Genomic DNA, 14402 nt, shown 5'->3' on the forward strand with positions numbered 1-14402 from the left:
CCTGCACAAACTCACACACTCATATATAAAACTGAGCTGGATTATTTTGGTATTCAGCTGCTTAAGCAAAACTGAATAAGCAGGTGTGTCATATCTAAATGTGCGCAAAAGAGTTTGAAACTCCACCTTCCTCAGGTCAGCAAGATATAACACCACCTCTCAGCATTTACACACACACACAACTTACCATCATCCTGAGCTGTACTTTACAAAAAGGCATTCTATTGTACTGATAAACTTCTCAGCATTTACCTTTCTTACACACACTTCTGTAATTCTCTGTCGCAGCACTTTAGCTGAGCTGAGCTCCTGGAGGAAAAACTCCGTCCAAATGTTTCTCTTACAGCGTCAGTGCTTTTAATACAGTAGTAAAAGAGCATTTAGCTGACAGCATGTGGGTTATGATCCCTGACGGTGCTTTCTCCAGAGTTGCTGGAGAAGCAGTAATATAGCAATACATTTCAATTCAGTAGGAATCAAACATTACGATAGCTCATATATAGCCAACTGTTCAAAGCATGTGAAACAGGAGGTTAAATGCTTCAGATGGTTGCATGCAACATTGACGTCATTCTTGCAATCCAATTTTGTGCATAAATATAGCAGCTTTTGGCAGACTTATTACATAATGAGTCAAAAAAAGGAACCAAATCAGTTCATGTTGCTGTCTACTAATCTCACAAATGTTCTGTGAGAAATTAATACTTTTATTCAGCAAGAATGCATTAACTTGACCAAAAGTGACAGTAAAGACATTTATAAGGCCACAAAATATTTCTATTTCAAAAAGAAATGTTTTTTTTAACATTCTATTCATCAAGGAAACATTGATAATTATCAGAAATGTTTCTTGAGCAGTAAATCAGCATATTAGAATGATTTCTGAAGAATCATGACACTTAAGACTGGAGTAATGATGCTAAAAAGTCAGGTCTGATTGCAGAAATAAATTGCATTTTCCAATATATTCACATAGAAAACAGTTATTTGAATTGTAATGTTTAACTATTTTTACTGTATTTTTGATCAAATAAATGCAGCTTTAAAAAAAAGACATTTTAGTTGCAAAACAGAAAAGTCTTCCTCACATTTTTGCATTTCTGTACAGCTTTATTTACCAAACACAAGTTTAAACTGCAATGCAACACTGATCCAGAGCAGATATGTTATTTTGCTGAGGTGTCCATAAGCCCGCTGGCATGTTAGAGATATTTATCAAGCATAAGACTAACATATACACACAATTCTCATGGGCATTCGCCTAATGACAGCAGTTAAAATAAAGCAACATGTTCAGTTTAGTTCTGATATGTCCTGATTCAGATATAAAGAGAAACGCTGGGGCTGTAAAAGAGTCTTTAGGATCCCCTTAATCGGAATAAAAACACCCCACTGGGTGATTTCTGCGATAAGGCATAACGATTGGTCCCTGTAGAGCTTGAAGATTCACGTTTGGTCTGTTCTGATCAGTCCCTCCTACCAATCACATTCAAAGATATGCATGTGTCAATAATTAAACGAGTGCACGTCACATGATTGGCTGAGGCTGATTGGTCAAACTGGGAGAAGTGGGCGGGATTAATTACAGCAGTATGTACAGTTACAAAGCACATCACATAATGATCAAAATACTCAAATTATTACAAAAACAAATTATTCAATGCACCTATCATGTTTAGCAGCATATATACTTATATAAAAACACAAGCAAATACAGTTTTTTGTTTAGATTTTTTTTTCCCAAGAGGTGAATCTCACAAAAGCAATTTAAAGCCTATTTTAGAATAGGGATTTATCAGGACAAGCACATGCAATGCAATGCAATGCAATGCAATGCAATGCAATGCAATGCAATGCGGAAAAAATATTGAAACTGCAAAATTATTTGATGTGAAAATGAGAATCTAATTAAATACAAAAAAAAAATAACATGAAGAGAAAATTAGTGTTAAAATGTTTAAATACCATGAAAACAGGCTTCATTTTCTTAATGCAAAATATAATTACTCATAATTTAAGGGGGGGTCAAATATTACAAGGAAATATTTTCATGAGATTCACCCAAGAGACTGTGTTAAAAAGAAACAAACATCCATCATCACAGAGAGTGTGTTTTGTGTATTTTTGGAGTCCTAATGTGCAGTTTGTGAGAATAAAGTTCTGTAAGTGTGTTTGTGAAACTATGGTGTCTAAAATAGCTTGTTTACAGTATCATGTTACAGTGTACTTACAAGTAAAGCGTATAAACACATTTTGTCTAATTGCACTTCTGAGTGGAGTTATGGGTTTCCTGTTTTCCACATGAGCCATGCACAAACCGTCCTCCCCCCACATCCTTCCATAAATCTTCCGCTCTATCCTTCCCGTAAAAGCTGGGCATCCGTAATGGGGAGGAACAGATATGTGAACACGACTTTAAACTGGCAGCAGTGAAACAGGATCATGTCCATTTTTAACATCATATTCAGAGCCTGAAGCGTTTAACATCTCCAGCGCTGTGCAAAAAACACGGCTTCCTATCTGGGACTCCTTAAAAAACAAGAAATGCCACCAAAAAAAAAATAAAAAATAATAATCAAATAAAAGCACCCAATCAGATCAAGGGGCGTGGCTTTAGAAGAATGTGTCACTGACGCAAAAGTGAGGTCGTCTGCAGACAGCGCCCAATCAGATCAGGGGGCGTGGCTTTAGTAGAATTGATCATTAACGCTATAGTGAGGTCGTCTGCAGTCAGCGCCCAATCAGATCCGAGGGTGTGGCTTCAGAAGAATTGATCATTAATGTTGTAGTGAGGTTTTCAGCGCCCAATTAGATGAATGGGCGTGGCTTTAGAAGAATGTCATCAATGCAAAAGTGAGCTCTTCCCCAGTAAGCACCTAATCAGATCAGGAGGCGTGGCTTCAAAAAAAAAAAAAAAAAAAAAAAAAAAATGTATCAATGCAAAAGTAAGGTTGTATGAGGTCGTCTGCAGCCAGCACCCACTGATCAGTGGGTGTGGTTTCTAAATAATTTCTCATCAATTAAAAAAAATGAGGATGCATGATGTCTTTTGCAGCCAGCACCCAATCAGATCAGGGGGAGTGGCTTCAGAATAATTTCTCATCAGTTAAAAAATGAGGTTGCATGACGTCATTTGCAGCCAGCACTCAATCAGATCAGTGTGTATGGCTTCAGAATAATTTCTGAATTAAAAAAATGAGGTTGCATAATTGCAGCCAGCACCCAATCGGATCAGTGGGTGTGGCTTCAGAAAAAAAAAAAATTGTCAATGTGAAAGTGAGGTTCTGTGAGGTTGTCTGCAGCCAACACCCAGTCATATCAGTGGGCGTGGCTTCAGAATAATTTCTCATCAGTTAAAAAAATGAGGTTGCATGATGTTATTTGCAGCCAGCACCTAATCAGATCATTGTGTATGGCTTCAGAATAATTTCTCAAATAAAAAATGAGGTTGCATGATGTCATTTGCAGCCAGCACCCAATCAGATCAGTGGGTGTGGCTTTAGAATTATCTCTCATCAATTAAAATTTGAGGTTGTATGATGTCCTTTGCAGCTAGTACCCAATCAGATCAGTGGGTGTGGCTTCAGAAAAACTTGATCGATGTAAAAAAAATTAGATTCTATGAGGTCCTCTTCCATCCAGTCATATCAGTGGGCGTGGTTTCAAAATAATTTCTCAATTAAAAAATGAGGTTGCATGATGTCATTTGCAGCCAGCACCCAATCAGATAAGTGGGAGTGGCTTCAGAATAATTTCTCATCAATTAAAAATGAGGTTGCATGATGTCATTTGCAGCCAGCACCCAATCAGATCAGCTGGAGTGGCTTCAGAAAAATGTTTTACGGATGCAAAAGTGAGCTTGTCCCTAGTCAGATCAATCGTGGCTTCAAAAGAATTTGTCATCAATGCGAAAGTGAGGCCGTGTGACGTCGTCTGGGTTTATGAAGACTGAAATGGACTTCCCAGGATTCTCCGTGACCAGCTGCTGGAGTTTCTTCGCAAGCCGGTCATCCGGTTGCTGATCGGCTCCAGTTTCTGACAGCGGAGATGACAAGTTTGAACTTCCTCCACGCCACTGAAGCTCAAGCGTGAGCCGCGATGCGGCTTTTGCGTGCTCTATTGCGCTTCGCAAGTGTTCTGCTGGGTCAGAGCGAACGGACGACAGCTTGCGTGCGTGCAGCATGGCCGTGTCGTCGCTGAGATGCTCTAGCATGTTGCATTGCGGGATAAAGTAATTCGGGCAGGTTTTATTCACCAAGCAATGCTGCAAGTCATCGATCAACCCAAGCAAAAAGTGCGCAGCATAATCTTCCTGTGCCAAGTACGTATGCGGCAGCCGATCGCAGGCCCAAAGCATGAGCGAGCGCAGGTGATACGGGCTGATAGCTTTGGGTCGAGAGAGAAGCTTAATAATCAGAGCTTTACAAGCCTGGTACGCCTGCATGAGACTCGCAGAAATGCACTTCTTCAGTTGCACCTCGCTGCGCGCAAACGACAAGCGCCATTCGTTTTCCTTCTGGCCTGTAGAAGAGCATGCAGGCAGCAGATAAAACCCACTAATCACTTCCTCCTCCGTAATTTTCCCATCCCAAAAATGGTTCTCCATTAGCCAGCTTTGGGCCACCGCCGGCCAGCCTTTGAATGAGACTACTGGAACCACGTCGTACAGCATCCGACTGCCTCCAACACCCAAGATGATGGAGATGACGGTTGCGTTACGCTCCACCTTCTCGACCCGTGGGACGCCACGCTGCGGCTTCTTCTGAATCTCCGCCAGGACCATACTAATGGATTCGTAGAACCAGTCGGCCACCAGCGTGGGTGAGAAAAAGTAATTGGTGGCGCCGTTAACGTGGTCTACAACAGTGCAACAGTCCTTCCACTTGTTGATGGTTCCCTCATCAAACAGACGCAGACTGAGCCAGGAGTGGCAGAGCGCCGAATGGCGCATGTCTAGTGTCACCGGCTGGTTTCGGTCATGCAGTTTGAGCGCAGGAACCAGTAATGTGAAGTCCATGTCGTAATCAGCTCCCCGTGCATACACTGTCAGCTCGTCCAGATCCATGTCAACCACGCCTTCCCGGACCCCACCTGACAACAGCAGGTACTCATTGGCAACTGGAAGCTTTTGGTCCAACTTCTGCACCATGCCTGTAGACAAAAATGATCATCAGAGAGGGAAAATTTTGTGTACTTCTACAAAGCAGATACAAAGGACTGTTTTTCTTTGTAAAAAAGAATATATGTGACCCTAGACCACAAAACCTTAAGTAGCACGGGTATATGCAATAGTCAAAAAAATACATTGAATGGGTCAAAATTATAATTTTTCTTTCATGGCAAAAATCATTAGGATATTAAGTAAAGATCATGTTCCTTTTGTAAATTTCCTACCGTAAATGTATCAAAACATAATTTTTTATTAGTAATATGCATTGCTAAGAACTTCATTTGAACAACTTTAAAGAAAATTTTCTCAATATTTTGATTGTTTGCACCCTCAGATTCCACATTTTCAAATAGTTGTATCTTGGCCAAATATTGTCAATTTAAAAAAAACTGACCCTTATGACTGTTTTTGTGGTCCAGGGTCACATATTTGACCAAAAATGCACTAAGAAACAGACTAAATTTCCTTGTAAATAGCAATATATTTGACCAAAAATGCAAGATGTTATAGAAGTTTTTCCAAGTGGGAAATTTTATTGGAATTCTATCCTAAAGAACATTAATTTGAGAAAGGCTTGGATGTTGCTCTACAAATTTCGTATTTCAAATAAAGCAAGATTCATTTAACAATCTTGCATAAAATCTACCCAACAAATATTTTACTCTCGTATTATATCATAATATTTTATAAGAAAAACCATGCTATTGTTGAACTTACAAGTTGGAAACAGCTTGCAAAAAATTACATCACAATGATCAAAATGTTAAAAAAAAAAAATTCAGTGCACCTGTTTTGCAGCTTATACAACAAAGTAAACCATTTTAATTTTTTAAGGGTTGAAAAACCCACTTGAAATATTGTACTATCATTAGGTTTATTAATGACAATTAAGCACTTTTTTGCCCTTCAAATGCAAATTTTACAATCAAATTATATTATGTAAATTACAAAGCATTTCTATATCACTGCATTAGTTTTGACTTACAGCCTGTAATTTACTGCTATTTTATTGTTTTGTTTTGTTTTTTAAACATAATGTGAATTTTTAATATTAAGGAGTAAAATGATTAGGATCATGTGTTTAAATGTCATGAAATTACATCAAAAAGAAAAAATAGGCTTTGTTTTTTCATGCAAAATAAAAATATTTTTATCCTGACATGTTTTCATGAGATTCACCCAAAGAGACTGTGTGTCCATTCTCACAGGGTGTGTGTTTGTGTGTATTTATGGAGTCATGATGTGCAATTTGTGAGCGTTAAGTTCCTTTGTGAAAACAATAGTGCCTGAAACAGTTTCTAAAATAGTACAAGCCTGAAAGCTGATGAAAACCTAGACCTCTTACACTTGGTAGTGGCTCTAGAGATACTACAGTTTAAAATTCACTTTTATTATAGCTGATCAATGTTTTGCAAGAGAATAGGGAAGTGAATTAAATGTGTAATGTTTGCACTTGTAACACTTGTAAATAGCATTGCAAAAAGAAACAAACAAAAAGTCTATTTAATTAATTAAATAATGCAAATATCTAGTGTAGTGATTAAGTTTTTGCAAATAGATGCATTTTGGCATCATGAGTGTTGCCAAATTTTATGTTGTAACAAGTTGTCATTTCACAATTCCAGTAATTCTGATGAGACGTGAGCGCAGCATTAAAGGAAGTGAGGTGCGTTGCTCCATGGAACAAAATTTCATAATAAAACAATTGACATAAAGGTTAATCTTTAACCACAAGAGCAACAGAGCAAATGCCATAGAGTCTATTAAACGATTCCTACACAAACACAAGAACATTCCAGACCAGACTCTGGGAGAAACAGCCAACACACTCCTGAAGAAAATAATCCCCAGTCACACCTGAGCTCAACCTCATGATTAAGTGTGCATGCGCCAGTCAGTGACTCAGGGGTATTAAAGTCTCCCGTCAGCAGCAGAAGAACCTCCAGAGACGCTCAGAAAAACCAAAACAACTTAGTGTGTGTGTGGGTGTGGGTGTGTTTGGGCGTTGAACATCTGTCACACTCCTCCAGAGGCCACAGCGAGTTCAACATTCAGAAATACACCTTCAGGCCTACAATTTGAGCATCTATCATAATAAGAGTTAGAAAACTCAGCTCAACATGCAAGGGGGTCATTCTGTGTCGACTCAACTCGAGGACCCCTGGCAAAAATGTTGATTTTGATCCTTTTTTCTGCTGAAAGAAATACATAAAGGAAGATGTATATTTGTATATTTACTGGGATGCATGCTTATTTGTAGAACGGGATCAAAATGACAATTTGAAAATGTGCATAATTTAACAATGTGTTAAAACATCGAGTTGCATTGAGGATTGCATTGATTGATATTTATAGGATTGAACCATATAGGGCCTTAAAAATGAGGATAGTAAAAGAAAAGATTATTAAGAACTAGAATGTAAAATTACATTGAGATACCCTTAATACATCTTGAGTTACAGGCATGCAAACTGAAAACTAATATTTTTGGCACTTACATAGGTATGTTTAATGCAATTGTTTTGATAGAGGGAAACTAGATATATTTCTGGTTCCAACATTATTTGTTCTTCAGACATTACTTATTTGAAGAAACACACATACGCAAAGTGACCCATGTTTGGTTTTCAACCACTGAAAATGTGCACAATTTAACAACTTACTCATAGAGCCATATTAAGATCCCCATAGCTCTGGAGTTGAATCATATAGGGCCTTAAAAATGAAGATACCAAAAGAAAAGCTTGTTAAGAACCAACATCTAAAAGGATATTCAGATATCCTTAAAAATTCTTTACCTACAGGCATGCAAACTTTGGAAAACTAATATTTTTGGCACTTGGATAGGTATGTTCAATGCAATTGCATACAGGGCCTTAAAAATGAAGGCTTCAAGTGGGAAATTTTATTGGAATTCTATCCTAAAGAACATTAATTTGAGAAAGGCTTGGATGTTGCTCTACAAATTTCGTATTTCAAATAAAGCAAGATTCATTTAACAATCTTGCATAAAATCTACCCAACAAATATTTTACTCTCGTATTATATCATAATATTTTATAAGAAAAACCATGCTATTGTTGAACCTACAAGTTGGAAACAGCTTGCAAAAAATTACATCACAATGATCAAAATGTTAAAAAAAAAAAAAAAAATTCAGTGCACCTGTTTTGCAGCTTATACAACAAAGTAAACCATTTTAATTTTTTAAGGGTTGAATCTCATGAAACCCACTTGAAATATTGTACTATCATTAGGTTTATTAATGACAATTAAGCACTTTTTTGCCCTTCAAATGCAAATTTTACAATCAAATTATATTATGTAAATTACAAAGCATTTCTATATCACTGCATTAGAGCCATATTGAGATCCTCATATCTCTGGAGTTGAATCATACAGGGCCTTAAAAATGAAGATATCAAAAAAAAAAAAAGTTTGTTAAGAACTAAATTTTGAAAGGATATTCAGATATCTTTAATAATTCTTGACCTACAGGATTGCAAACTTTGGAAAGAAGAACATTTGCAAAGTGACCTACATTTGGTTTTCGACCACTGAAAATGTGCACAATTTACTCCTAGAGCCATATTGAGATCCCCATATCTCTGGAACTGAATCATACGGGCCCTTAAAAATTAAGATACCAAAAGAAAAGCTTGTTAAGAACCAACATCTAAAAGGATATTCAGATATCCCTAAAAATTCTTTACCTACAGGCATGCAAACTTTGTAAAACTAATATTTTTGGCACTTACATAGGTATGTTCACTGCAATTGTTTTGATAGAGGGAAACTAGATATATTTCTAGTTCCAATATTATTTGTTCTTCAGACATTACTTTTTTGAAGAAACAAGCATAAGCTATACGCAAAGTGACCCACATTTGGTCTTCGACCACTGAAAATGTGCACAATTTACTCCTAGAGCCATATTGAGATCCCCATATCTCTGGAACTGAATCATATGGGCCCTTAAAAATAAAGATACCAAAAGAAAAGTTTGTTAAGAACCAAAATCCAAAAGGATATTCAGATATCTTTAATAATTCTTGATCTACAGGCATGCAAACTTTGGAAAAATAATATTTTTGGCACCCCACGTGCAGCCCCGCCCCGTTCTGCAGGCTGCAGCCGGGTATACTTGCTTGGATAGGCATGTTCTATGCACTTGTTTTGATACAGGGAAACCAGATATATTTCTAGTTCCAACATTATTTGTTCTTCAGACATTACTTTTTTGAAGAAACAAGCATAAGCTATAAGCAAAACAACCCACATTTGGTTTCTACCACTGAAAATGTGCACAATTTAATATTTTACTCCTGTAGCCGTATTGAGATCCCCATATCTCTGGAATTGAATCATATAGGGCCGTAAAAAATAAAGACACCAAAAGAAAAGTTTGTTAAGAACCAAAATCTGAAAGGATATTCTGATATCTTTAATAATTCTTGACTTACAGGCATGCAAACTTAAAAAAATAATAATAATAATAACATTTTTGGCATTTGCATAGGTATGTTCTATGCAATCGTTTTGATACAGCAAAACAAAATACATTTATAGTTTCAACATTATTTGTTCTTCAGACATTCCTTTTTTAAAGAAACAAGCATGAGCTGTATACAAAAGGACCCACATTTGGTTTTCGACCACTGAAAATGTGCAAAATTTAACATTTTACTCCTGTAGGAGTAGAATTGAATCATATAGGGCCTTACAAATTAAGATACCAAAAGTAAAGTTTGTTAAGAATTAAAATCTGAAAGGATATTCTGATATCTTTAATAATTCTTGAGCTACAGGCTTGCAAACCGTGGAGGGGAAAAAAATTTTTTTTTTGGATGAAAAGCACTTTTTATCGTTTTAACTGTCACCATTTGCATATACATGCCACAAATATTGCTAAAGTCAACAGACTGTACTAACAGACCTACCAATCTCTGTGTAAAAATAACATGATCATCTTGCCATCTTTCTAAAGTCATTTTTTCACCATGTGATTTGACTCCAAATCTCATCCCCCTTCTTGACATTTAATATTTTGGCTTTCATCACTATTTGTTTGTCTATCTTTAAATAAAACACTAAGAGATCCAAAGGTTTTAGCCGGGGAAGTTTCTAAAATTCTTCTGACTTGACAAGGAACTACCCAGCAGAGATCGCAACCCATTTTACTTTCATAATGTGACTTAAAGAAGTAAACACAGTCAGTTTTGATTTCATCCTTTCCTCAGACTGTGTGAGTGCACGGCTGAGTAAACACGCGTGAGACGTTAAGTCAGTGCACAGACAGCAGAAGTTGAGTTCTGCATCACTGCATCTCGCCCTGAGGCTCGAACACGCTCGCTGCTCCTGAACTCATGCATCCAGACGGATCGTCTGCTTCACAGTGCAGCACTTCTGTTCAGTGTCTCTGAGACTTCAACTCTCATACAAACAAATGCAGCTTTTACGGTCTATTTTTATGCAGTGATGCTCATAATGGCGCCACATGACAGCTAATTTGATGCCACTTATTCCTGCTGGTCTGGCTGAAGTCGCATTTTTATTCTAATTTACAATCATTTACACTCCAAAACATATTTAGACTGAAATGTAAGATTTGTTTATATGAATTGCATGCAACATTTCCATGCATTTGGATTGCAGAGTTTTAACAAAAACTATAAAATTTATTGTGATGCATTTTCCAGTCATACATCACTGAAACAGGTCAGATTTTGGCCTAAATTATTTTTTATATAATAGTATGCAATCAGACTTTCCAAAAAAGAAAGATTTTGGCACGTGTAGAATTTATTTTTTTATTATTATTTCAGAAAAAGAAACATTTTTGCATGCTTAGGATTTGTTTATTATTATTATTATTATTATTATTATTATTATTAATTAATGTGTTAATATTTTAGCAGGGTTTTTGATTTTATTTTACTTCATTATGCATTTTATTTTATTAATTTAACATTTATTAATTAATTAATTGCAAGTTTCCAGATTTGCGTATTTTATTCATGCTTGGCTGAATAAATGTTGAGAATGTTATTCTCATTAAATTTTATTTCTCTTTTAGTTTTCACATTTGTTTTTCTTTATGCTGTCTTGCATTGTTTTTACATTCAGTAATCAAACCCAAAGCAATGAAAATTCTTTTCAGCAAAAAAAAAACAGCTTAAAGTTTAAAATATTTAATTTTACATATGTAATATTTACATTTATAAAATATTTTATAAATATTTATAAAATGTATAAATATTTTTATACAAAGTTTCTAAAAAATAATTGCATGCTTAGGGTTTGTTTAATTTTATATTTTTTAATTAATGTGTTAATTAATGCATTTGTAATTAAAGTGCTTATTATGCATTTCATATTTGTTCATTTACATTTCTAATTTTTTTATAGAAGTTTTGCAGATTTTATTTGATTTTGAGCAGTTTGTTTAATTATTAATTGAATTATTTATTTGCAAGTTGTTATTTATTTATTTATTTTTTTAATTTATTATATTTGGGATAATTTTCATTTAATCATATTCCTTATTTTAGTTTTCACATTTGCTTTTCTGGATGTTGTCTTGCCTTGTTTTTGCTTCCAATAATAAAACCCAAAACAATGACAATTCTGCCATTATTTACTCAACTACATCATTTAATATCAGCATTTTCAGTGAACAACAGCTTAAAATGTAAATTTGATGGTTTCAAAAGTGCATTTTTGTTCTTTCTGGAGCTTTACAGCCAGTGCTGACCTTCCACTTTTACTGAATGGAAACAGAGAGGACTGGAAATTTGTGCATCTCCTTTTGTCTTCAACAGAAGATGGAAATCATCCAGCCATGTTAATGAGTAAATAATTACAGAATATTCATTTCTGCCTGAGCTGTTGCTTTAACAGCAAGCATAAAACCTGATTTTGACATCTCATGCAAATAAAGCATCTGAATAACAGTGCAAACACGAGTTGAGGGTGTTGAAGCTGCAAACACACCCATCCGCTGCTCAACACAAACCAAAGCGCTCGACAAAGACAAACAGACGCACCGAACGCGTAAAAGCGCACTTTTCCTTTCAGATGCATGTCATGCATGTGTTGCTTTGTGTCGGTGCGCGAAAAATGCATGCAGAAGCAGAGCTTTTTCTCACCGAGCATGGAGAAGATGAAATCCTTGGCCGTGTGGATCTCGAGCGCTCGCTGGTCGTCATACTCGCGCTGTTCGTGCTTGCTGAATTCGGCGATCAGCCGGTTGAGCTCTTCTATCCTGGTTCCGGACCTGAAGTCCAGCTCGGGGGAGTGCGGGACGTGTTTGGTGCTGCTCGGGGTGGCGGTGGGGCTACTGCCAGCTGAACCAGCCCGGCTGGAGAGCGCAGGCGCCGCCATGTTCGTGAGGAGACGGTGGAACCGAAGCAGCGGAGCGCAGGCGCTGTACTGAAGCTGGAGGGCGTGAGTGCGTGATGCGCACCGGACGAGCGCAGCTGCAGACCCACACACTGATTTGTTTCTTTATTAGACACGTGCTGAAACACCGCCTCAACAGATAAGTAAATAAAAATATACTCACATCAAATATAAAAACCAAAACAATAAAAGAAAACATGAACGCAAATGAAAACCGTGCCACGTAGGCCTATAATTAATGAATAACAAAAGAATGAACAAATTCGCAAAACATACAAATAAATAAATTAACAAATAAACTAAAACAAATCGTAAAATAATGCAAATTAACTAAAAAAAAAGCGCAGAACCTGTCAAAATAATAAACGAGTACGATAAACAAATGTGCAAGCATGCAATGACTAAAAAATAAACAAATTCGCAAAATATATAAATAAATAATCAAAGTAAAAAACCGTAAAACAAATTAAATTTAAAAAAGCGCAGAACCTGCCAAAATAATAGAGTACGATAAACAAATGTGCAAGCATGCCGTGACTAAAAAATGAACAAATTCGCAAAATATGTAAATAAATAAATTAACAAATAAACTAAAAAATAAATAAATAATACAAATTAAATTTTAAAAAGCGCAGAACCTGCCAAAATAAGAAATGATTACGATAAACAAATGTGCAAGCATGTAATGAATAAAAAATAACAAATTCACTAAATATATAAATAAATAAATTAACAGATAAACAAAAAAAATCGTAAAATAATACAAATTAAATTAAAAAAAACGCGCAGAACCTACCAAAACAATGAATAAGTACGATAAACAAATGTGCAAGCATGCAATGAATAAAAAAATAACAAATTCGCAAAATATATAAATGAATACATTAACGTATAAACTAAAAAATCGTAAAATAATACAATTAAATTTAAATAAATTAACAAACAAACAAGTAAATAAATAAAAATTGGCAAAAAATGTAGTAAAATAATATAAATAAAAATACATTTGAAGTTGATGAAACTCAAAATAATAAATGAATAAAAATAAGCAAATGTGAAAACATGAAATTATATCATTGATTGAATAAAAAAACTTCCACAAATGAGTAAACTAAAGAAATGCAAATTAATTAATTAATTAATTAATTAACTCATAATAGTAAATTAATAAAATAATATAAAAACAAATGTTCAAATACTTAAAAATATAAAACATGCAAATACAAAACCTGCAAATAAATAATTAAATGCATAAATAAACAAACTCTGCCATAAAAATAAATATATAAATAAACAAACAAATTTGCAAACTTGCAAAGTAATTAATCAAATAATAATCAAAAGTTAAATCTAGTTAAATAAATACAAATAAACAATATAATTAAAATAAATTAAAATAATTAAATTAAACTGTGCTGCAAATAAGTAAAATGAGTAAATGAATAAAATAAATAAATAAATAAATTAACAAATAAACTAACAAATCGTAAAATAATACAATCAAATGTAAATAAATTAACAAACAAACAAATAAATGAATAAAAAAATTGCAAAATTTAATAAAATAATCTGAATAAAAATACATTTAAAGTAAGTTGATGAAACTCAAAATAATAAATGAATAAAAGTAAACAAATGTGAAAGCATGAAATTATATCACTGATTGAATAAAAAAACTGCCACAAATGAGTAAACTAAAGAAATGCAAATTAATTAATTAATTAATTAACTCATAATAGTAAGTTAATAAAATAATACAAAAACAAATTTTCCATTACTTAAAAAAGAAAACATGCAAATACAAAACCTGCAAATAAATAATTAAATGCAT

At 34.7% G+C, this 14402-nt stretch overlaps 1 protein-coding gene across 1 annotated transcript; it reads right to left on the reverse strand.

The window, feature by feature from the left end:
- Positions 1–974: 974 nt before the first annotated feature.
- LOC127177084 (nucleotidyltransferase MB21D2) lies at positions 975–13569 on the reverse strand. The gene is made up of 2 exons (XM_051129092.1): positions 12319–13569; positions 975–5151 (listed from the first exon to the last, which is right to left on the reverse strand). The coding sequence occupies exons 1-2, from the start codon at positions 12551–12553 to the stop codon at positions 3887–3889; spliced, it is 1500 nt and encodes a 499-aa protein (XP_050985049.1). The 5' UTR covers positions 12554–13569; the 3' UTR covers positions 975–3886.
- Between the last annotated feature and the right edge of the window lie 833 nt (positions 13570–14402).

Source organism: Labeo rohita, chromosome 15 (assembly GCF_022985175.1).
Source record: "Labeo rohita strain BAU-BD-2019 chromosome 15, IGBB_LRoh.1.0, whole genome shotgun sequence".
Taxonomy (NCBI): Eukaryota; Metazoa; Chordata; class Actinopteri; order Cypriniformes; family Cyprinidae; genus Labeo; species Labeo rohita.

Bases quoted from the DNA above. Each gene is read 5' to 3' on its own strand.
- LOC127177084 (XM_051129092.1), bottom strand. From the start codon at position 12,553: ATGGCGGCGCCTGCGCTCTCCAGCCGGGCTGGTTCAGCTGGCAGTAGC. The intron at 5,152-12,318 runs GTGAGAAAAAGC...TTTTGTCTACAG, and splicing joins TTTCATCTTCTCCATGCTCG to GCATGGTGCAGAAGTTGGAC.